This window comes from Hetaerina americana, unplaced genomic scaffold, assembly GCF_022747635.1.
Source record: "Hetaerina americana unplaced genomic scaffold, ioHetAmer1.1.p SCAF_12, whole genome shotgun sequence".
NCBI classification, from domain to species: Eukaryota; Metazoa; Arthropoda; class Insecta; order Odonata; family Calopterygidae; genus Hetaerina; species Hetaerina americana.
In genome coordinates, this window is record NW_027286292.1 from 20830568 (window position 1) to 20857099 (window position 26532).

The window sequence follows — 26532 nt, forward strand, 5'->3', positions numbered from 1 at the left end:
GCACAATGCACATATTCTAACTCGAGGAAGAAACGACGCGGCCATAAGAAACTCGATTCGTCACCTTTTGCAAGTCTCTTCGAACACCGCCCGGCAAGGAGGAACCCGAAAATTTCCACTCCTTTCTCCTGGGGCCCAACGCCCATTATTTCTACCTCCCCACACCCCGCCACCAAACTACCTCATTAATATTAGCCCGTGGACGAGGTTATGGTCCGTGAAGACTCATCGGCTCCTCGGAGCCGTCTGCTAGATGGTTCCTTTCTCTCGATGAGAAGAAGTACCCGGATGAGTACCAAGACTGGGGAGACTGATTAAGGGGTGGCGGCCCACCACACGGGTCGAGCGGCCACAGGAAAACCTTTGGCCTCGCGGGCTTCGGGCCGTAAATCTATGGAGGCCTGACGGGACCGTCCGTTTTTCAGCCTCGGGGCCTTCTCTAGCCGTGCGATGGGTCTTGTGGAATGAGAGACGCATAACCGGGACCGGGAATACTCATAAAGCCCCGAACGAATATAAATCGCGACTGACGATTAGGGAACGGGAATAGTTTTCGTGCCGCATGTTCGTCCAGGAGGGGCGGTGGGGGTCTTGGGTGTTGAAAATTTGGGGGGGGGGCAGGAGTGGAGGGCCCGCAGCAGCAGTCCCTCCTCATCCCAACTGGCCATTGGTGCTTCGTCCTCCGGTCGCTAGAACGGGCTCTCACATTCCCTTTAAACATTTTCTGACCGTCGCAAGACAGCACACATCAAGGTATTGATATGGGAAGGGAATGCCAGTTATTACTTTCCGGAATGGGGGCACTCGGGGTAGTATAAAGTAGGTGAAGTCAGTTATTATGCAATATAAACCTGGTACAGTAAACTTAAGAGGAATATTGACTAAATACGTGATTACACCATCCGCAAAATCGTGAAATGTATGCTTCCTAATATACTGTATTCTTCGGATAAATATTACATTAAATCTAATGTCTCAGTTTAGCAATTACTTTTCAGAAGAAGAACAGTAGATAAGCCGATAGTGAAATGTTTTTGGTGAGGCACTGCCTCTGGTTTTCTATAAATGTGTGTAAAAATAATCAATGTTGGACATGCTTTTGGTTGTTCCTAGATGAATGTTTTCTCCAGTCACTCAGTGGGAGTTCGTTAATCACAATCACTTATCAACGTTGACGATAAAGTCACACCCAATCTTACATACCGGGACCTATTAGGGCTTGAGGCGTTTGAAGCCGCTTAATTTCCTAGCAGGTGTATGCAAAGACGTGATGAACGGCATGAGATAAGTGGAAAAATTCAAAAGCGGTGAATAATGTGAATGCTAATGAATGAATGTATTGGAAAATTTCTTTGAGGTGTGGTCATATTTGTTGAGTAGTGGCCCATGTATTCATGAGAATGATAAATAGGAACAGCAGACAGTTGTGTCCGAGGACATTAAACCCGTATGCTAGCCTTCAGATCAATGCGTAAATAAATAGACGGCAAACAGATGATAATTCTAGGAAACAGATGAGTGAAATTAAAGGCAGACATACAATAACTAGTGCATTCAATTTATAATAATAAGAAAAAGACATGCAAAGAGAATACAAAATTAGCATAGTTTCCAATAATTTGAAAATATTAGAACTAAGACGACAGCTGATTGGATATGCATAACAGAATTAAAGCCGATGAGAGCGAATTCTTTAAACTTTATCCTCCAAGGAGACGCAATGTGTACTATGATTTTAACTTCTACAGGAAGAAAAAGACACAATTCCGCACGCAACCCGAGGAAGCGTGTTGGTTTTCCATGAAGGATTACAGAACTACGCAAGTGACGACATTGTTAGATGGAATGCACCGAAACTTCACTGCATGTACGTTCATGTGCGAAGTACCGTCCTAGAGCACAACGCCACGGCGCACCGTCTGCACTGTAAAATGTATTAGGAGAGAGTCCGGGGGGCCGTGTGTGGGGTGGGTGGAGGAGGGAAAGAAAGGAAGAGAATGACTCGGAGGAGAGGAGGAAGGCAAGTTGGGGAAAGACTGCCGAGGGCTACTCCCACAAATGAGAGAGGGATGAGGAGAATTCGAGTCGGGAGAGGCATGTGGGTGGGTGAGGAGTGGGCGGCGAGGCATTGGAGGAGGGGAGGGTGGGTGGGCGAGGGAGGGAGGGGGCGAGGAGAGGCAATAACTGGTGGAAAAATCGTTTATGGAGGAGAGTCACCGCACCTGGTGGTTAAACTCCGTAAATGCCACTCGTGAGCACTTACACAGCGCCTGCTTCCGACTCCAACGAGTCGGCTGGAGAAACGCGGAGGTTTGAGGCCGAATGGCAGTTCAAAGGATTTTTCAATCATATCATCAGAGACACTCCGAGAGATGAAATTAGCCAGCCCTCGAGGAAGAGTTAAAAATTCCACCGGAAGCGCTCGAAACTCCCGGCGGTGTACTGCTTTGGAGATTTGATTGATGAACGATCATTGGCTAATTGAGACCATTTTTTTTCCTTACGAGAAGTACTGACATTCAAGGAACATTATAGGATCCTTAGGCGTCAAATTTAACTCTCTATTTTTTCATACGCACAGCACACAACAGAATACATGTTAGGGGTAATAACCTACAGGCAAACAATTACAATATATTGTATTCCACCATGAAATTGTTGAGCGCAGATGATAAATAATTTAAGCAATTGGCATATCTTCATTGTAGGGAGTAGTACATAACCCAGATAATCTCAATTATATTAGTTTTCCCTATAAATTATTTATCTACATGTACCTAATAATTGTTCATTCTTTATAATACAATTGAATTTACTGATTTTTTTATCGCTGATGTACTGCTATTACTTACGGAGGCAACTACAGGGTGTGGCGACATAGCTTCCTTTTTTCAAATGCAAAACGCTTTCAAAAAAGGAAGTTATGTTGTCGCACCCTGTACTTTATAAGATCTAAGTTACCAGTTTACAAGGATATTTATTATGCGTTCATTTGTCATATGTTTAGTCTAGATAATGCTTTATAGTTTTTCCTTTCGTAAAACTTTATTTTATCCATTAGAAAACGCAATTTAACACATTATTCAAAATTATTTTTCGTTTAATACAAATATAATTTAATTGTCCAAGGAGACCATCCACTTTTAACGATATGCCTTCATCACTTCCCTTGTTAAAGCTCTTTTGAGATTAACGCTCATCTTAGACGCGATCTCAGCCGCTTCAGGTTCCTTATATTTTTTTCTGAAGTATGATAATCTTTTTAAGCAATTTTTCTGCACTGTATCGAAATGTTTGCTGGAATTCGAGTCAGATATGGGAATAATTGTAAGTTATACTCATGCATAAAAAATAAACTGATTCATACAAAACTATTAATCTGTGAAATTGTAGTTATAACGTTTTTTAATGCTATGCGATGACAAGCAATGTAAAAGATTTCAATTCGGTAATTTAGTGAAGGGAAGAACATTTTAGATTGAAAATCTATGTAATCGGAAAGTGATGAAACGAACATTTAGTGGAGTTGAAACTAATAAGCTCAGTATGTGTTAAAAGAACCTAGAAGGTCGAAATTCTTTTTCTGTTGAGAGAAAGGCGGTTTTACGCTAAGTGGGCCAAAGTACCGACAAGATTTTGTATGTTAATGATAATCACATCACATATACATTAAATTAACCCACTATTTACCAAAACCCAAACCTTAACCAATTTTTAATGGAGAAGTAATGATTTGTGGTGACAAAGTGAATTCATTACTAAGGGTAGATGAGTAAATGTAAATATGGAATTCGCTAAGTGAGATTTAGGGCCCAGAAAAGGAATCTTATTAATGTTATGCAAACGTGAAGGTCATTCAACAAGACACTTCTGGGTATATTTCCTACGAAACTTGGCGGAGTAAAACTACAACAAAGGAAAAGACGCTGGGTGCGGGCTAATGCAAATAATGCTTAAATATTCAGCACATATGGATATCGTGTCGATATCACTAAAATTCTTACTCATATCCGCCAAAATTCGCAACGCACGGTAATGTTCTGAGTCGGTTTCCTTACTTATTGGATCAAACCCATGATTAAATACTGCGGGCCCTTCACCCTCACCGTGTCCTGGACTCAAATCATAAAAAAGGTGGCGGTGAGAAGCCAAAAAAAAGGATGAAGAGCAAAAACACCCATTCTCACGGTACATTATTCCCACAGCAGGGCCCAAGGGAGAGAAACGAAGGCGACGAGATGAGGTTAGGCCATGTCACGGACCGAGAAAAACATCCCGTCCCAAGAACTCCACCACACCCAATCCAAGCCGTCCCATCCAAAAACGTAGATGGATCTCTCGCAGACATTCGCTTTTCCAAAAGGGATAACATACTGGAGAGCCTTCCTTCTTCCCGGACTTCTCCCGCCCCACCACTCAACGTCTCACGTCCACCCTCCAAAACTCCAACTCCCACCTCCCCCCAAAACTCGGCCTCCCGCCCCCACAATTCACCCCCAACATCCTGCAAAGTACGCCATGAGATCCACCCGCCCGCCAACCCACTCCCTCCAGCGCCGCCCAAGCGTCAAGACGGCGGCGTAGCCAGGCGGCCGCAGAGAGGGAGGCGGAAGGGAGAGTGGTTGCGGCGGGACGGGAGGGGGTTGGATAGAGGTGGGGACGTCTGCTACCAAAACCCGTATTTACGGGAATTGCCCGCACTTTCCTTTAATCATAGTGTTACCCCGTAACCGTGTGCCTTACGCGAGCGACAGGGGCAATCGAGAGGCCTTTTCCCCTCTACGATTCGGTGGACTCTCTCGTGAGTTTGTCTGCCTCACGGAGAAAGAGGAAGAAGAGAGAAGTGATCTTCCTACCCTTCCGACCACGCTTCTTACCTCGCCTCCATCCCCTCTCTCGCCCCCAATTTCCCGCCCTCCGATCGCACGAGATGTTGGATAGTGATTTCCGAAACTGGACGATAAGGAATCCTCGAAGGAGGGAATTCCTTCTCCGTCCCGGGCCACATCGCCTATCATCTTGTCGGAGCCTTCAGCGGGCCAGGACTTTTGAGTTGGGCCGACCATCGGGGGAGGCACGGATCGGGGGGAGGGGGGGAGATTAAGGGGCACCGACCGGCGCGGGGACACAGATGGCGGCGGTGAGGCATTCTTCCTTCGAAGAAAGACTTTGCTTTTGACTTCGGTACCAATTTAAAACGTCTAAAATATATCAGATATACGGCAGCTCTCCTTAGAAAGAATGGTTCTCGAATGCCGAGAAAGTTGGAATGTATTAAATGAATAGTTGAATTAGTTTCGGTCGCGCATTCGGTTCACACCGAGAGGCCATGTTTGAAAACTTAAATTTTTTCGAAATCTGTTATTCTGAAAATCAGATGGAGAAATTATTCGTCAAACGCCGGCGACATATGCATATTTACATATTGTGCTTGAGTATTAGAAACCAAGAAAACCTTTATATAATATATATATATATATATATATATATATATATATATATATATATATATATATACATATATATTTGCACTGTGTAATACCGATCCTTATAAAAAAGGAAATCAATATACCAGTCCAAAAGATAAAAGAGTATTGAAATTTTTAGAGAAAATGACTGATTATTATTTCTTGCAATTAAATTACATTGAAAGAAACGACAATACTGGTCTTACTGTGAAGTATGAATGAAATTCTTGAGTATTTGAGGGAATTCAGAATTCCAACTGCTCCCGTTATTTGTAGTCCCCATCGCGTAATTACTATGAAGTGTTCCATCAAGGTGTACTCATCGCCTTAGAGGCTCCTACCAATGGGAAATTACTGTTCTAGGGTTCTATGTTTAATTTGCGAGAAAAAATTTGGTTAAAATTGCTTTAACTTCTAATGAGATTAAGAACACCTCATCCATCTAAGCATTGATGTATTTTTCTCGGGAGTATAATTGCATTGTTATTTGACCAGAATATTTCTTAGTTAAAGGTATAGTGACGAATACTGAGACGGTAAAATGACTTCTTTGAACCAAGTATTTTATCAGGCCTCCTATATTTCCATCGGGCATATAACTGAATACAACTTTCAAGTACTGGGACTCTAAAGTCTCAAATCACTGCTGAAGTGAAATTTTATTTCTTAACCTTAAAAATTACAATGCGCATTGCAAAAATTAATAAAGAATTGATGCGGTCAAAGGAGGCAGGAAGGTGGAAAAACTCATCTCATACTTTCAGAATCGAAGTAATGTTATAAAACTGATTTCCTCAGCGCAATAAAATACATTTCAAAAATACTCCCTACCGAAGGGAAAGTTCCTCCGTTCTCTTGAGAATAAATTCCAAAAATTTCAAGCATTGCAGTTTTTCCCGTGGTCAGTGCGGCGAATATAACCAAACGCAGGAGGAAAGAAACAAAATTCTACTCTAGGATTCCATTTTATTTACACACAGCTTCTAGGTATACGGAAGAACGCAATCCTTCAATAGTGAGCATCACTGCAACGGCTGGAAATAAAGATTTTTATTGAAAACATTTATACGATCCTTATTGACGCGGAAATTCTTCAATTTTGCACTCTGCATCGAGATGAAAACATTCTAACCTCACTCAGCTGGCAGGTAAGCAATGCCTTTTAATTGATTTCTCCTCTATGAAGAAGAAAATAGAGGAATCAGACGCAGAATCGTAGGAAAATGACAGATGGAAAAATAATCTCGTACCAACGATAAAACTAGGTACGACCAATTTATATGTACTATTGCATATGCTTAAATATACGAGTACTTCAAATCACTCCGCTGAGTCGGTTGCGAATCATAAATTAATATTGCCGATTATTTATTATTCCATATTGCCGATTGCCGATTATTCAATTTCTAATTTTAAATATTTAGAACTCTAGTGTAAAAGAGATCAGCGCTGAAAAAAATGTTACAGCGGGATAGAAACTGTTTTCATTTGCGTTCTCGGAAAAACTAACCCACTCTACGGTAACTTTATATTGGCGAACAAGGAAAAGGAAGGAGATTTGCCCACGCGATACATTGTGTAATTTCATTTGGCTCGTTGTATTACAGACATCAAAATAGTGCTCACTAAAATTCTCCAAAATATAAGCTATTCTTTACGTTATGTTGATGGATTGTATTCTGAAAATAGTTGGTCACATCGGGTTGCCACGGAGAGAGAAATTTGATATGAAAATTATCGACACGTATGGACAGCAACGAGTTGGGTATATTATCCAACTTAATTGCTTTTTTGTGCATCACAAAGCATTTTCATTAGAATTACTAATTTATGTATCCAGAGAACCTCCCTTTCCTAGATACAAAATTCCTTGGAAATGAGCCACACTCCTCACACACAAAACTTCTCAAATTAAGTTTGTCTATGAAAGGGGACTGAGAAGTGTAATTGGTAACTCATAGTTCTATCAACTGGTAGCAACCAAAGGGAAGTCATAATCGTGGCCACGCCTGCTAAGTTTTAAAAAACTTTAATTTGGAAAACATAGAATTTTTAACTCAGGGAACCTGGCGGAACCGAGAGAGCAATTAAAGAGGATTATTTTCCATTGGGGAGAGAAAAAAAACTGATGATGCTACATTGCCTTAATAACAACAATACATTTTTCAAAGCAAGAAGTGCCGATCACAGTCCTACATTTTATCTACAATTTTCAAATTGTAATTTTTCTGTTTGCAGTTATGAGAAAGGTATTTAAGGAAGAAATGAACCAAACCCTTTCAGTGATGTTTTAAATATTCAGCACTCTCGATGAAAATTTTTCAACACTAAACTGGAATAAGTTTAAGAAGAAGATTAGAAAAGCATTTAAAACAGCTCAAGTAAGGGAAAGATTTCCCTTATTAGGATCTACAACGATTTCTTTGTAATGGATTTTCCATGTTTCCTGAGGTGAGAATAATACATAAAGCGCCCCTTGCAGAAGATGCTAAATTTGAAGAATCCACTAATATGTGGCTAATGTAAAAACTTTCCCCACTCGAAAGAGGAATTTGCTCTTTTTTGCATTAATAAAACGAAAGCAAATAATTGAGACACCAAAAGCATTCATAAATATAACGAAAACATCGGGGTGGAAATAAATGGCTCCCAATAGGAAGCACGGGGTCCATTATTCCAAATGCAGAGTTTGGCTTGAAAGAATTACAGTGTGGAGTGAAAATATGTTTGCGCCTATAACTCATATCTGTATCGAGGAGGAATTAAGGGAAGGGAAATAGTGGAAAAGGGTGATTAAAGCGAAATATGGGGGATGATTGGGAAGATAATCAATACTTAATTTCATTTGAAGACTCAGATATGGAATGAAAAAGCATCTACGTCCATGAGTTATATTTTAAAAACTTCGTAAGCCATTGGAATTTTTTAAATCGATATCATTGAGGAATGAAATTTGACCTTGATACTTCCAAAAGTAGCTTTAATGCAGAACGACTTCCCCGGATATGGAATTTAAATTTAATGAGCATTTACCCAATCATAAAAACTCGCAAACACAAGAACAAAACACATGCCATGATGATCATCCAACTTTGATCTCTTCCGGTATTCACCAGTTTGAGAAATGTTTAATCGCCACACGAAACTCATTTTTATAAATAAGCAGGAACTGTTGTTGTTTCATTCAACTTTTGGAATGAAACCACATTATGGATATAGTTGACATTTTCACAGTATTCTAGTGAGAGATGAGATTTACGATACTTAAAGGAAAAAATTTCCAAAACTACGATATCGAATATGAGACAAACTATCTTTTGGAATTTCCAACGACTTGAAGGACCCATATGTTCTTTCCTGATAAAATATGGAGTGCGAAAGCTATAAAGTGAAATATGAAGGGGCATATAATCGAGAAATGTTGGCAGTATATGGAAAGCGACCGAGGGGGAATAAGAGGATTGAGGAATGTATTGTCAAGCCTTAGCCAGCAGAGGTGGGAGAGAACATCAGAGATATTTGGAAATGCGGGAGGGAGAATGAAAAGAAAAATATATTTTCTTTTGGGTTGAAAATATGATCATAGCGCACTTTCCACCGTAGCCAGAGGAATCAAAATAAAAAAATAAACAAGTATTATAAGCCTTATATATAACGAAGAATACCTACCACGACTCTTGACTAAAGACGTTCGTGGAAGGAGAGAATAATGCCTCGATCTATATAAGTCGTGAAAACAGCTATGATCCCCATCGGACGATAAATTTAAGATAGCGGTAATTAATAGCAATGATGACGAATATCGAATTGAAAAAAGACATCAGCCACTGGGGTGTGGCCAACTAGAAGAACTAAAGCGCAGGAAAGCCCTTACGTTATACGAGGCGAAATAACAAGACCACCGTAATTACGCGAAAAACAACGTGTTAAAAAAATGCAATAACGTGCGACGAAAATCACAGATATGTACGAAATACCAAAGAAACTTCGGATACCAGTATTGATATGTAGAAATATGACACCCAAATGTTAGCAATAAAAAAATGTCTACTGCTGAAAAATTGAGCTCTAAACAAAGCAGTCATACCTCACGAAAACGTTTCAAAAGTCATGCAGGAGAGTGGGGCAGGTAGGTAGAGGGTGGAATGGGCGGGGTAGAGTACACAGATGGAATGAGGAGGGGCGACCCAAATGGAAAGGGAAATGGATAATTTGGGTTGGCGAGAGAAATAAATACCCTCCGGTTACCCAAGTTCCGTAACCTCTATCATTAAACACTTAACATAACCTTTCCATGCCCTCAGTCAGTGGTTTTGTTAACATATTTTTAAGGAGACTGGCACGTAGGCGGCAAAAAAGTAACCCTGAAAAACCAATTCATATACTGCGCCAATTTCCGGCCCGAGAATTTGAGATGGAGCCTATAATGCTGCCAGTCAGTCTCGATGTTCCCATTCCTCCGATATACCTCTCATAAGTATCAAAACTTTCCATGCTCTCAGTTTTTCTTCAAATGCAAAGGAAGGAGAACTAAATGATCTAAAAGTTTTTCAAGGAAAAATATTTTAGAGAAAATCCAAGACCTGATATTTTGAGAGCTTATGCACAGTGTTAACTTAATTTCTTTTCCGAAATGGAAACACCAATATAGACATCTGCACGCAGTGCCGCGAGAATGAAAGAGCTTGATTAATGTTAGAGTCATGAAATTCTTCAACCGCCAAGGGCCATGCGAAAGTTTTTCCATCGAGGCATATTAAAGGGGGAAAATGTTTCGTATCCACCTCAGGCAAGGTAATGGAAACCTTTGGGATCGAAAACTGGGGCATTAAGAACACAAGAGCCACATCCGCAGGGAAATATATTGCACCCTGGAGAAATAGTGAATGATGACTCTATTTCTAGAATTAGTTGCGCTTATTTACTCTGTATGGAAAGGAATCGTAAACCTTAGACTTGAAGGGCGTAAAAAATTTTTATTTAACTTAAGTATACTCGTAGAGTATCTCAAGTAGGCATACAAAAAGAAATGAGAACGAAATAACATTTCTATCTACTTTATTTGATACCTTTATTCTATTGCTTTCCTTGGAAGGTATGCGCGTTGGGATTTATTTTTTTTTAATTAGCTTGATGTCAGTCAAGAGTTTAAGTTTTTTTCTGTATCTATAATCTTTTCCCTGAAATTTCATCTATTTTAGAGAAAAATACAGATTTTCAGAATCTACATCTACAAAATGCTTAGCAAAGAATCTTCTTTATACGACTTCATGTCATCATTTTCTGACATTTTACCTCAAAGCATAGAGTTAAGAGGTTCAAGCGGCAAGAGGGAGCGACTTCGAGATCTGCATGGATGGATTTTACATCTACAAAACGAAAATATTATTTTAATGGAAATATCCGCCCTATATAATAGCACACACTTGAAAAGCTAATCATATAGGCTAAATTGGAAAATAAAATATATATTATTAAAAAATGGATTTTCTTTTGCGGAAAAAATAAAAAAAAATTCCATTTGTCGGGATTATGCTTTCTACGAAAACAAAAAAAAATATTTCCAACCAAGGCCAAAATATTTTACTTTTCGTGTAACTTTCAAATTATTTGTCACGTTATTATTACATTTAGGGAGGCGACCGGCAGCTAAGGTTATTTGCGCTATTAAGGATGGGTGGAAAAGGAGGAAGGGTGGAGTAAAACCTGGCGTAAGCATTAGCCTACTCTTTACGAAAGACACCAAGGGGACCGCAGTAGTTAAACGTCCCATCCGACGCACGGCGTACTCACTCAAAGTGCCCTCCACGAAGCACCTCAAATAGAGATCGTGATACCACTGATCTGTCGTATCCGCGATTCGAATTTGATACCTCTTCTTGGGAAGCCAGTAAGCTAGGCACCGCACCCTTCTGAACCCTTATTTGCTACAAGAACAGTCGTAAAACGTAAAGAGAGCATTGTGGAAAACCTAGCATATATTAGGATATATTAGGTTTCAAAATACCCCACATTTAAAATTTAAATGGGTAGACACAAAAAATTATTTTTCTTTTGGTTTACTTATTTTCAATTTCCCCTATTCTAAGAGACATTAGTTTGGCAAAAACAATTACAAATTTAAGTGCATGCGACAGAAAAAATATAAAAAAAGTATAGGGATACCTTTGACAATTTCATATTACTATAGAGTAACCAATATTCTTATTTGCCCTTGCTGACACTCGACGCGCAGAGTAATGGCTATTTAAGTGCTTCATAAAATTGCAATAGTGAGGATAAAAAACAATTGATAACAGAACAACAAACATGGATTATTGTTGATGACATCGGATTTCGCTTTAGCTTTCAAAGCATGAACAAGTCTACCACTAGATGAATTATATAGTGGAAACCTTCATTCATTCAGAAACTCATGCATTGCATCGTTACGATTGTAGATGGAGTATCCCTTCGAGAAATGCCAATTGCGGGCTGGCTAACTCACTAATGTACATATTTGAATTATGATTTAACTGGTCGTCAAAGCAAACAAACGGATATTACCACTAGAAATACACAGAATCAAGAGCTAAGCGACTTGGCCAATAAAATTAAATCAATAATATTATTGAGCATACCTGTGCATCAAAGTTTATGATTAACTATCGTTATTTTCAGAGTAAATACTCACTACGTCATATCAGTCAAATTGAATGTAAACTCCCCTACGATACACTAATTATTGAAGCAAGACATAGCGGCACGGAGTCATAAATTAGCCTCCCTCAAACGGAGTGGAAAGTTGGTGGTAAACCCATCGAAAACAAAACCGAATGGACATGCTCGAAAAGAACCTATGTACGTAGGCATCCGTGTATTGCTGCTCCTCCACCACGGATGTTTACCCAAGCGACCATCGGCGTCCTATCCGCTCTCCACCCTCTCCTCCTCGACCGCAGCCAAGCGGACATGGCGACACCCCACGGTCCCGTGCACCCCGGGCACGCCTTGATGAAACCGATTTCAATTCATTCCCCGTCTCCCGGTAAATAAACCCTTTGCCGGAATCGATGGCTTCCCACGCAACGTACCTCGCCATAGACGCGGGGATGAAGGTGCGCGTGCTATGGTGTACGGCGGCGGCGGTGCTCATGGCCCTACACACCGCTTCGACGGCCCGAAGCATGCTGCGCGGCCATAATTGCCGCAAGAACGGTGCGGAAGGGGGTGGAGGAGGAGGGGAGCAGAGAGAGACTTTTAGTTTCCACGGATAAGGCAATATTAGGGGTTCACCGGGGTTAGGGAAGTGCGTTTGCGTATTTCCATAATTACATTCCAACGGACTAGACATGGCCGCCGTGTTATGTTTCGGTGAGCGAGACCTACGCATGCGCGAGGCCCTTGTGGCAAGGTCCGATAATAACTCGATGACGACTGGGGGAGGGACGGTGGGTAAGAGAAATTCTCATTTCCTCCAGCTTCCATTGAGAAGGTAGTATGTATACACGATCATCGAATAAGGGTGATGCAAGGCGCTCCTTCATTAGATATATTTCATAAATACGAGATGCAAGTTTTTCGTGCCAGAGGCAAATTGGAACCAGATGTAAATTTTTTTCGATGTCATGATCTAGGGTTTCCTGAAATTAATCCACATGCTAGACTTTGAATAAATTACTGACATTGAGGTCCAAGTGCGATGAGTGCTTTGAAGAAGTCATCACTCACCAAACAGCATTTCACCGTCATGAGTGTACCCACTTTGTCAAACGTCAACGGTCCACTAATTTGAAACTGCGACCGCTTTTTTCTCTATTGAGGAATAATACCAAGTCAATAATAATCGAGTATTAAGGGATAAATTGTTTCGTTTCTTACGCTTTATAAAATGTATGGGAATACCAACATCATTAAAGACTTTCCACTATCCTTAACGTTAATTTTTAGTTTGAAAATAATAAAAATTTTTAGTTAAACGCGATATTGATTTCATTCAATCAAGCCGCTTAAAACAACGGCAGATTATGCAAAAATAAACAACCTTAGTAAGGAAAAAGCGTTGTTACCTTTTAAAAATTACATAATTAAATTCAATTTTTTACTTCGTAGCCAAAATAGTTAAGCAAACAGGCATTCCTTCTAGCCACAGGCGAATACGATGTATGCAGGAAACGGGTCGAAAATCATTTACGGATTTCAAGAAGAGAAAGAAAAGGGAACTCCGAGCGTACTCAATGTTTAATGTAGACATGAGAAAAAAAACCTTGATCACCGAATGAAAAGTATAATCTACCTCATTCATGTATAGTAGAACAGTTTCTAGTATTTTTGAAAGATGTGTGAGCGGTTAAAAACTTCATAAGAAATATGAATCAAACCTGTGGCTCCCCTTCTCTACCGAATCCACTCGCCCTGTTTCTTTGGAACGGGAAAAATAGACAGAAGGTTACAAGTTAGTCGGAAAAATCCACTTCGAAGGAGACATAAAAGGGTAAAAAGGCAATTGTAGCCGTTGAGCGTAACACTTTGCTCTACGATAGGGAACTCATTCCCTCGAACTCTTCCATCGCCGCCCTAAAAGAAAAGGTTCATATACAAAAGATAATCGAGTATTTATTCCCAGGTTGTTGGGATGACTACAAATCTGCGGTGAGTTACAGAATATATCAATGAATTCACGGCATCTGATTTAATAGATCTTTTGGATTCCTGCCATATAAATAGGAAACATTTTTGCAAGAAAGTACTCCCACACGAAAACAGTAATCCTCTCGAGAAAATATGCTGCCGTTTTTGGGATCATATGTAACACTTCGCCAACTCTCTATTATTGTAATTTTTAATTGTCTATGAATTTATTTGTTGTTCATTCCCGGTAGAATAGCAATTTGTTAATGTATATAACTTTCCATAATCATCGCGTTAATTACATTTAACATAATATTTGTATTAACCTTGACTTGGAGGAAACATGATACACTGAAATGCAAATATTACTAAAGAAATAATCAGGAATCTACAAAACATAATTGAAAAAAAACAACAAAAATGGCTTCCAAAACGTCTGTGCATTTTAGCATGCTTGCAGAAATAGATCAGAGAGTTTTGCAACTCGTGAATAGCCTATTCATTGGAAACGACAATACTCGCCGTCTGCCCCTAGATATTACACGTCTTGCACGTCCTTGATCAAGATACCGAGCATATGCACGTTAGAATGGAAAAATTTAGGAAAACTTCACATTGTAAAAATAAAACGACAGGATTATATGAACAAATAAAAATAACGAATGAAAAAAACGTCATATTTCCAATTAAAAAAAAAAATTTGCCGGAAAAATGGAAAAAATAATGAAACCGCTTATGACTCCAGTGCTTAAAGCACTTAGTTGCAGATATATATTTTTGGTGTGGATAAACTATCTCATTACGTTTCAAATTATCCGTAAACCACACAAATGTTTAAATACAAGACAATAAGCGATATATTTACACGAGTAGATACTGATTTCAAGCATGGCTTTCCGAATATAATTTCATACAATTCAATATAGCCAAAGTCTTGACATGATTCAACTCCAACAATAAATCATTTACCATTATTTTTCTAGCGCTAAAATAATAATAACATATAAATAGAACGATTTAGTCAAATCCGATATAGATCTTCAACAAATAATATATATAGATATGTTAAAAATAATTCCCCATGAAAGAATAATAGAAAATGCGGGGATAGTGAATGTATAAAAGATGAGGCTGACGTTCAACTTGAAAAATTGTATTTAAAAGCTATCGTCATACATTTAAAAAATGAAGGATTAGTTCAATTACAGGTTTTGATAAGCTCGCAGGCCTTCCGCAGGAGATTAATCTATATCCCTCGGATACGTATTGTGTCATGGGCTTTCTATATTCTCCAAGAAATTAAGGATCTTTCCACGTGTGATAGTGATAACATTTAGATAATTTTCCTTACCTCTAAATATGCTTGTCCGTCCTGCACCCAGCCGATGACCATGTCCGATCCAGCCATCTGCCCATTGGAGGAGAAGCCGAAGCCGACGTAGCCTAATGTTCTCACGTGCACTTCAAACGTGATGTCATCATCTCCGGGAGTCCAGAAAAGGATGAAGTTCCCATCATTATCAAGTGCCGCGGAGTGGGTCCACCTCCCACCAGCCACGCCAGCTATTAAAGCCAGGCGCCAAGCAAGCGCCACCCAAACTAAAAGGAGCATGCGTGCGTTCATGGTCTCCAGATCACAGTCACAACTAAAAGCCGATACTTCTTCTTCTCATAGCAATCTGAAATAAAACGGAATTAAGATTAGCATACTTCTGTAATGCGGTTCAAATAAGTTTTTTTACGAATATGGAAAAAAATTGACCCAGGTGAATGTATCCTGATGAAGTAAATCGCATCGAATAGAACAAAAATCTATATTGACAAGGAAAAGGAATTGTTATTTGACACTGTTTGTTACGTTGGGCAAATTATATGACATTTTTAAAATACTTCAAGATTCTATTTAATGATTTGGTTTATGATGAAATCATCCCATGGGAATCGTAAATATGGGAAATACCCATATTTATAGGAAATTCATTTTATGTGGTGTGGAAAAACGCTCATATACAGTGTGCACACATACCGGGTAGGGATTTCCCTTGAGAAGCATTAAATCGTAGAAAACAAAAGGATATTCCCTGCCTAACCTGATCCATGCCTTGAAATACGATTTAATTTGGAATTTATACTCAGGAGGAGACGTCGGCTTGTGCATTTACCCCCAATTTCAGAATACTTAAAAAGATTAACAACACTGAGAAAATTGTGAATATTTAAGGTGTGATGATAAAAACAGCATTCGGACATGATTTTACTAATAACACATAGCTAACATTTGATTATCAGGGGCCAAAGCAGCAGAAAATATTGGTCGTAAAAATCTCCAGGACCTCCCATTTGTTCCGTTGAATGTGAAGAATCAAAGACCCAGAATTTTTCTCCTCATTATGATATCTTTTCTGTCATTCAATAAACACACACCATTTTGCAATAATCTGTATGATTTGCAAAGAAATAATTCAAGTTAAGCAATAAACCAGCTCATGTTTATGTTTCGTTGTTTTTCACTAAAATACACCAGCTAAGTTTTAGTATACTCTAATAATAATAATGCCAAATGATGGCATTATTTCTTGGCGTAGGAATACTGAATGGTACTAAATTAGACAAGGAACGCTGACTGGTAGCCCGAGAAAATCAATACGAAATGTCAAAATCTAAGATAATGAGCATGATGTACGTTCAATAGTTGAGTGATAATAACATACATGCATTTCAGCAAAATCTGCCTAAAAGAGCTTTTACTGGCACCCTCTGTTAGTTTATAATTTTTAATATTAGCAAATTAGACGCCACGACTGAAACGTAAAAAGTGTTTCACTACTTAATACAAGATGGATTGCTGGTCATAAACCATAAGATATTGGCACAAACCCAACAAATCCAATATCGCCAAGAGCTCACGGCGGCTTCAAAGGTCAACTGACTGTATTGCATTGACTCTGCCTCCACCTTAGCTGGCCAAATGCAGGTTTGTGTTTACTCCGTTTCGGAAGCCGAAATTTATATCGAGGCCTCGAGGCGATGCAAGCACACCGTTAACGGGAAGCAAGGAGGTTACCGAATGGAGTGGCAGTTCAAGTTGCTCAGTGGATATTAGTAGCCCGTCCAAACATCACGCAATCGAATGTTTAAGTGGAAGATCATATCGAGGGCACGAAGCCTACTCCCCGTGCGCACGACGCTGTTACACACCCCACACACCCGGCCCCCCGTCCGCGGCACACGAAAAATTTAACGCCGATAGAGGGCAGCGGCTCGGAGTCTTACGCCACCACGGCAATACAATTAATCCAGCTGCTTAGCTCCCTTAAGGGTATTACGATCCAATTTGCGGTCCGTCATTGAGTCCCAAGGTTTTACGAGCCGAGCCCGATGCCTCCGGGGAAACTCCCTAATCCCAATATGGGAAACCGGTGGGGGGATGAGGTCCGAAAGGTAAGGGGGCGAGAGGCAGGAGAAAGGGCCAAACGCATTTTCGATCTGTTAGCCATTGTGGTTGCTCGGCTTTAATAGGTAGTTAAAAGAGAGTGAAAGTCCCTACTAAGTTCGCATTATGATGACCTTAGAAGTGCGCGCTTACATCCTCTAACCCCCTCATCGCGATCACCTCCGACCTCAATCGTGTCCCCCACTTGCTTCGATAAGGCATCCTTGGCGAGACCCATTCCCGAAGATGAAATATTCAATAGTGTTTCGCCCTGCACGGGGTAGAGATGATTCCGGAGAACGGAGCTGGGCGGGGTTTGGGGCGTCTTAAGGCACCTACAGCCCCAAGGGACCCGTGAGTTTGTCCACGGCGGAGCGTGTGTAGGTGCGGGCGACCGTCCGTTCCCATGAATCGGCCAATGGACGGGCCTCCTACCGCGGTCACGTGTTTTTTAGAGGTCGTCGCCCTCCCGGTCATGACTCAATCTTGTGCATGAGAGGGCACGTCGTCAGGTATGCTTGCGTGCGAGCAAGCACGGCCCGGATGCAAATGAGATGCGCCACGCTTTCTGCTCTATCAGAATGCTGATGATCCATTTACCAATTAGATATGGGCTCAATGAGAGTCTGCGCGACGGATGGGGCTTCAGTAATTACGATGGCCGGTCACGTTCGCAGACTTTGGTTAAATAATAGACGGCTCATCTTGAGAAGTTGGCTATTTGTTAGGATTGACTTTCATTGACCTTGATAAAAAATAATCCACCACGCTTCCAAGGGTTCCCACCCTCATGTGAAATAAAATGATATCGAGAATCTTATATATCCTATTTCAAGGGGTAAATGTGACGAGGAAGAGCACTATCAAATACGAGGTTCTTCGGGAAATATCCCCGTTGAGTGCTACTTGATTCATAAGTAGTAAAATAAATTTATTACATGCAGAAAATATGAATATAACAATAAATAAGCATTTGCGTACGTAATAGTTTTTAATGTAGCTTAAATTCTTAAAAGAGCCGTATGACTGATTGAAGAGAGGGAATGCGACTATTGAAATATTAATGTGAAATAATAATAATATGAAATAATAATAGTAAGAATAATATTGAAATAATAATATGTGTTATAGTGTTTCAGCAAAATGAGATGAATATTGGCAATCAACGTCAGATATTTACATTAACCAGTAACGTTAGTACACGTCCGAAAAAAAATATATATTTTAGCATTTAGGATATCTACCTGTGAATGTTCACATCCGCCACGAAGCGTCGTTTAATATCGAATCTGATTTTAAAAATGATTCCTAAGGTCAAAACAAATTAAACCGCTGTAAAAGCACTCCAATTACATTTTCTTGGTTATGCATCTAAAATTACTGCATTTTGCAATGCCTTATACCTACACCATTACCCGACGTCTCAATATTTTGTACCTTTCCGGATATTCGCAAACGTTCTTGCAACATACCTAAAACCACCATTATTTGTAAGCATAAACTAATAGAAGCCTTTCACCGTAACATTATTATTTACTCCCAAGCCTAAGAAGTTAAATGGTCGAGGAACACATTTAGTTATATTTTAGTTTAATATTTATATATGCATACACCTTTTTGTTAAGATGGACTTAAATAATACGATAAACAATACGATAGAAAATGTAAAAAATTATTTCTATGATCAGTGATCTATATAAAAATATGCGTCGTGGGAGAGATGCTTTAATTTAGCATATTCGATGCCAAATATTGTATATTCAAAAACGGTCATGAACAGAAAAATAATTTATGAATACCTTTAAACCGTTTTGCCCGCATTATAGCTACAATTATATGCAGCATAAAAGTGGATTAATCGAGTCATTCAAAAGCTGACGAGTAGGTTGATAGGCTTGTTTTTAAGAAAGTAATTTTCAATCATAATTTATAAAAATCTTTCGAGCTCAGGTAATGGCACGTCAAAGTTTTAGAGCTTCACGAGGCATCAGACTTTATATAATCTGTATTTCATGAATTTATTTAGCATGAAAATAAACGGGATATTTTAATTCTTGGTCTGCCCATGGAACATGAGTCAAACAGCTTACACTACGCTCATCAAACGCGATATACTATATTGTCCAATTTCACCAACGGAATCATACTCAAGATTACGATTCTACAGCTGGTATGCATTTTAATGAAAGCATAAGGGCTTGAGCTGCCCTCGAAGGAAAACACAAGCATCTTTCAGAAAAGTAAAAATTTTTTAATGGGTGCTGGAAAATTGCAACTGGATAGAAAATCAACTCGCTCGGCCGTGAAAAGGCAATATTTTAAGACAAGGCGCAGAAGCATTTCTAAAGCATTTGTGAAATCAAACCTAAAAGTAATTTCTATGCAGCGCATTATCATGTTTCCCTTTTTATCTCATTTTTTTCATCAAGACGTTTTGTCACCGGAATTTTCTCCGTGGAGTTTATTCATTGATTATAAAGAAATTATTTAAATAATACCTCGAAAGTAGACAAGATATTAATCAATGACGCATTTTAAGAGTTATTCCAGTTCATTCCCCTGGCCAATTTGCCGGGAACAAAATAAACGACTTTATTCAAATGTGAAGCCACCCGGACCGGACTCAAGCATCCCTCAACTTCTGATTAGTTTTTATCACGCATTTACGTATGAGGCCAGTCCATGGTCCCTTTTAGGTACACTGAGTAATCACTAGAGAAAAAGAACTAGGTTTTGACTGAGGTACAGAATATGGTCTCTATGCAAATTCACCCTTTGCGCAGTTATCGATTTATAAGTGATTTCATAATAAACATATATATATATATATATATATATATATATATATATATATATATATATATGTGTGTGTGTGTGTGTGTGTGTGTGTGTATGTGTGTGTATATATAAATATGTGTAAATATATATATAAAAGTACCAAAGATAGCTTACTGTTCCGGATTTCCGTTAGAAGTACAGAATGGTGTTTCCATATCATTATGCACAGTAAACATATTGTAAATTGCTCGTCAACTCGTATTCATCTATATTTTAGTCTTATTTTTCAATAGTATTCAAAACAATGGGATACGCACTAATCAAACCATTGCGAAGTTAACATTTGTTGTGAATAATTTTTGAATAGAATTCGTTTCCACACATTGCATAAAAATATCATACGTATCTACATATGTTTGATGCAAGAAGTTTCGATGTAGTAAACGTATAGGTATGATTACTGCTAATGAATCATGCAAATTATTTATGCCATGTTGGGAGAGTTATTGCCTCGCTTAATTCCCTAGTCCAATGAATTAAAATGAAGTTTGATTGAAACAGGACATTAAAACCAATTGAGAAAGTAATATATCTATTTTGTACAGACAATTCATCGGCAGCGAAAATCAAATCCGTAGCCCTTGATGATAAACGAATAATCACAATAGCACGTAAACATCCACTCGCAGTTTAATGAGTAATTCAACGGCGAGTGTATGGAGCACCATCAGCAGGAATGCTAGGTACCTCGGTCTTTCATCAAGGACCATTTGGCAGGTGATGCCTCTTTAAAAAACACGACAATAAATATTCAAGGCATCCTTTGATGGGTAGGATTTCATCGAGTTGGTCGACTAATTGACCAGGGCTGGACATGGAAGGTGGACCGGTTTTCCAAGCATCAATACGCAAACGGGCTCTGCCCAAAAATTGATTAACAGAAATATTCTTCATGAATATAGGTAAGACTTTTTTTCCCCGGTAATCTAAAATCAACCCTAATTTTGCTATCTAAGGCCGTCCTTAAACCAACTGCACCACATAAAAATGGAACTTGGACTGTTTCACACGGCAATTTATAGCAACGACAATACCGGAACGGTGTTCGTATACGAGTAGTACCACAACACTGCTGCCCTAGCAACACCACTCATTTTAAAACAGAACTATTTAGAGGAGCGGGATCAGATGATGGCAGTTTATCTAAAAAGCACAAAAAGAGTACTCCAAAAGGATTACCTAAGTTTTAAAACCTCGAATTAATCTTCCTCCCGGCGTGATATTTAACTAAAATTCACTTATCCAGTTTAATGGAGAATGAGTTTTGAAATGACTATGATTATTTTCCGTTGAAACTGGGATTTATTCACTCATGTTATGGACCCTCCCTTGAATCATTTCCCTTGCCATTCTATTACATCCGGCCCTTCAGCTTATCACTGGACTTCCATCGTACGTGCCACTGCTTTTACTCACGCTAGCAACGAGGGGGAAACTAAATAGAATCCTGTGAAGCTAGCGTGACTTTATAACGCTTGGTCGTGGGTTTGACACTCGTTTAAGGGGTGAATTTCAATAAGGTACATAAAAACTCCAATGGGAAAGAGATCGCAATCTTCAAGAGACAATTAGCAGTAAAACTAACAAGTAGAAGAATTTGGATACAATATCGCGTGACAGATTTGGCATGCTTATGATGGGTTAGAATACAGAATAATTTGAATCAGCAAGAAGCTTTTATTGGATGCTAACACTCATACAGGGTTCGTCCGGAAAATAAGTGTACTGACTCCTGGGCTGGGCGCGCCTGGAGCGGCGCGCCCAGCAGCGCTCTGACGGAATGCGATTGGAGGGGGGTATGTTGGCAAGCGACGCTGAAAAAGGCAGTCGGCTCTGAGCTGTGGTGTAGTGAGGAGCTCTGTTAACGCGAACCTCCACGCTCGACCCACGTCACGGAACGCGATGTCGAAGCAGCGTTATTCCATCAAATTTGCGGTAAAGCTTGGGAAATCGTCTACCGAAACTGTCGGTATGGTTAACCAGGCTTACGGGGAGTCAGCCATGTCCAGAAACATGATCTTTCGGTGGCACAAGATGTTCGTGGAGGGCAGAGAAGAGGTCGACGACGAGTCTTCGAGAGGTTCCCGATGATGCCTTCGCGGGAGCGTTCCAGGAATGGGAACGCCGCTGGAACAAGTGTATCGACTCACAAGGGTCCTATTTTGAGGAATATTAGCTTAAGATATGTAAAAGTGTAATACATTTTTTTTCCTGAGCTCAGTACACTTATTTTACGGACGAACCCTGTATGATGCAGCGATATATAATTCAGATAAAACGTCGCATCATTATTAAAAGGACCGAGACAAAATATTCTAAACAATATTTTTTTCCGTCTTGCCTGTAGAATTCGAAAGTTATTCAGTGAGTATAAAGTGGCTGCAGATTTAAATAGTTCTACGATCGTATTATAACTATCGGAAGTTTTAAATACGCGAAAACATTTGGCTAATGGAGTGTATTTCATTCGACTTTCATCAATTACCCTTTGGTACAATTCTTTTCCATGTACATGAGCACACCTAGTGTAAGCAAACTTATATACTTGTTCATATAGAAAAATATGCCTTCTCTTTTAGCATGATATCGTAAGGAATAGGAATTATGACTTAAAGAAAAGTGAGATGTTATTCTGACACTTACAAATTAGCATTTAAATGTTTGCTACCTTTATGATGCATGCCTAAACTTTAACTATGGTGAAATTTCGAAAACTTGAGAGTGGATTACATACTCTGTTAATATTCACAGGTAAAATAGAACCTTATTGATGATACATTTCATACCCATAATTGCCATTTTCCATGCGTTTTTCATGCATTTTTTACATTCGCAAGATTAGGTGTAGTAATGTGATTTAGAATTATTTTGGTTCAAATATTAGCAAATAAATTTAGATTCTATGAACGGTGCATAATATTTCATTTTCAATTCGTCTATTCTTTTTTGTCGAACCAGTCATTAGTTTCGATAATTAGGAATGAACAAATGGTGAGACTTAATGAATAATGGACGTAGTACGGACAAATTAAAATGTAACCACAGTAACAACTCTCCGTGTGTGAAATATTTGGGAAATAAAAGTCCTACTAAGAAATATAGGGTATTATTTAGATCATACACGTATTTTATTGATTTTCTTTGAGCTAAAGTCATAAAATGATGTATAATAACCCTTCTCAGAAAGTATTCGTAAATGGGACGTTAAAATATAAGACACAAAATATATACAGTTAATCTTTACAGAAAAAAATCGGCAATAACCAATTGGAAATTTTCTGTGCCAGGTGAGTACTAGATTCAAAATTACAAAAAACGTATCACCACTATAACGAAAAACGACAAGTTAAATCCGCACGAAATTCGACAGCTGATTGTTGGATTTGGCAAAAGCTACATAATGTTTCGTTTTCAAAATGATATGGTTGGTTCAAATATCCAAAAGAAACTGTATGCATAGAGGAATTGATGTTGAACTTTTCAAAAATATTAAAAATTGTTTTTTTGGTGCATAAAAATACAATGACAAAAAATTTCCAGACAAAGAAAACTTTTTATGAGAAACCGTAAGCACTAGATAATGGCTAAATCAAAACGTTGACTCAGAAATCAAGTATTACAAGAGTAATTAATTGTTATCGATGTAAAGTCCAGTCATATTTAATCAAGTGAAATTTTGCGGAAGTCCAATTATACCCTTAACGAAGTTGCGATGTGAATAAATGCAGCTTTTTAGAAAAGGGCAAAAAGCGAAAGCATATGGCCATTTTCAGAGGGACTATCGCTGGAAATTCCTTCTTCTGTGGAACAAAAAGAACTGACGCGGAAAAATATTCAATGAAGTTCACCAAGGAAACATATAAGTTCATCTGAAAACGTTGAACGCCATTGAATATCTTCTTGTCTCCACACATATAATGAATATTGCAGTTTACCCGCGTTATTTTATTTGTGATACCATGTTTCATTAAAGACACTACATTCCAAATATTTCGCATTAGTGCCAAGTTTTTCAACGAACAAAATCCTCATTGACTCAACGAGCAGGGATCCAGGCAGCAAAAAAATAATGTAAGATCCTCATAGGAAGAAGTTAATTAACGAATAGTATGCTTAAAAGTAGTAACGTGTAATAGGATTAATTAAAACAGAGAAATGCATGAGAAATCGTCAAAAAAAAGAGTTAAAACAAGTTTAAAATGATCTGCATGAGTACAAAATGGGTCCGGAAACCTCTAATTTTTGAGAACATTCATGATTAAAGAGAATTATGAAGCGGTTTTCATTATAGAGATAGCTGCAATTCGTGAAAAATAGGTCAGGTCATAGACATAGGAAGTTGGCCAATTCATACTTTTCGGCTATGACAGCTGTTTCCTGGGACCTCTCGTGCTCCGTCTTGCGTGTTGTGGATACACCTTATATGCTATGATTGGTAATTAACATGCAAATCTTTTTGATATTTAAACTGTGACACAAGGTTTCTATCATTCTCAAAATTTGGCTTTTATCATATCCGCTCACTACATTGCCGAAAAGTGATAGAACGTAGAGAAGGTAACATACATACTAAAGAATAGACTTAACCAAATCCTTATGGTGTGAATCATCGCAGAGAATAAATAGTCAATATCCAGGCACAAAATAAATGGAAAATATATTGATCTCAATGGAATACATTTGCCTTGAAAGAACAACACGTCCTTTACCTTATCTTTGCTAAAATTAAGCAAATAACAGAACTTAATTACAATTTTTGCCTACTCCCGGCAACCTTTGTTTCCAAATCGTTCAATTATCTCGCATTGAGATATTTGAAATCTTTTAACATTTTTTAAAAATAATTGGCTGTAACCCATTAGATTGTGTACCAATATGTTAAAAGAAAATTTCCTTGATGTAAATCGTACGATAATATGAATACATGCATGCAGGATGAACCTAGATGAACATCTACTTTAAAGTATTCAGGTTGAGCATGGTCGTTTCAAAATGCCAAAGAGGTTTTGGGGGAGTTTTACTGGACGCTAACCCCAGCTGATGCCCGACGCTTGCATTGTTCGACTGTTACGTCGAAGTTTATGCTAAAGGAAGAGACAGGCGCTACATTTCCGGAGTTGGAGCATCAGACAGTTTAGAAGCATTCAACAGATTTCTCGGAGCACTGGGTTTCAGATTGATCATAGCACTGGGTGTAAATTAGGTAGTAAAACAAACCCAATCATACCTATAACCTGAGTATGATGTAAAAAGAAACCACTATCCGTACACTACAGTTCCTTCTCCTGAAATTTATACAACGCGTTTCCTATAAACTTGAAAACAAATTTTCATTTGGATCATTTATGCTAGTTTATTCCTAAAAAGTCCGTTTAAATGAATAGACGGGAATAGATCAGCATACTCTCTTTACACATTGTATTGGGCCGAGGTATGAAACGTAGGATATAAAAAATGAATAAAAACGGCAGCTCTATAGTCATCCAAAATTGTAATTGAATTTTAAAGTCCAAAAATTAAATGAACAGATCGATTGTATTCCTAATAAATTAAACCGAGTGCTATCGACAATTAATAATTACTAATCACTTTTTTTATTTTTTATTGAACAACATTGAAAATCCTAGAAAATTATACGCACTACCGCCTACAAACATGGATGGATTTCATTAGTTTAATGAAGAAACGGACTACATTAAGACCCGAGGACGTGAAAAGTGCGCAACAGATTGCTTCTCTGTGCTCGAGATATCATAATAAAGGAAAGAGAAATGCGCTCTGTAGTCATAACAAAAGAGTATAATACCTTCGAGATGAAATATATTGCGTTCCTGGAGTGTAGCCAGTCAATGAACACGATACCTTTAAAGATTGATCGCATTTACGAATCGCGATTCTACACGGGGACCAAGTAATCCCACCAGCTTTCAGGGACTTTTAACCCTCATCTGGGACCGTAATGAGGCGACTGGCCAATTTACTTTCCATGGAAACCCAACCACCCTTAGTTCTTGATCCGAAGCATATATAAGGAAGCTATAAACATACCGAGGACAAAGCGAAAAATCAAAATTACCTAAAAGGAAAGTGAATCATTTTTTTCAGTTTAATTGGAAATATGAAGGCGAGCCTTCTATTAATACGAAATTATTTTTTATAGGTCTATGTGAAAGTTATATGTAA

At 38.7% G+C, this 26532-nt stretch overlaps 1 protein-coding gene across 1 annotated transcript in view; it reads right to left on the minus strand.

Annotated features, from left to right (window-relative positions):
• Positions 1–26532, minus strand: part of olf413 (DBH like monooxygenase olf413) — an 868967-nt gene that overhangs the window by 752586 nt on the left and 89849 nt on the right. Inside the window, exon 2 of the mRNA XM_071582772.1 lies at positions 15430–15757. Coding sequence (XP_071438873.1) covers positions 15430–15702 — 273 coding nt within the window. The 5' untranslated portion in view covers positions 15703–15757. The remainder of the gene's footprint in view (positions 1–15429; positions 15758–26532) is intronic.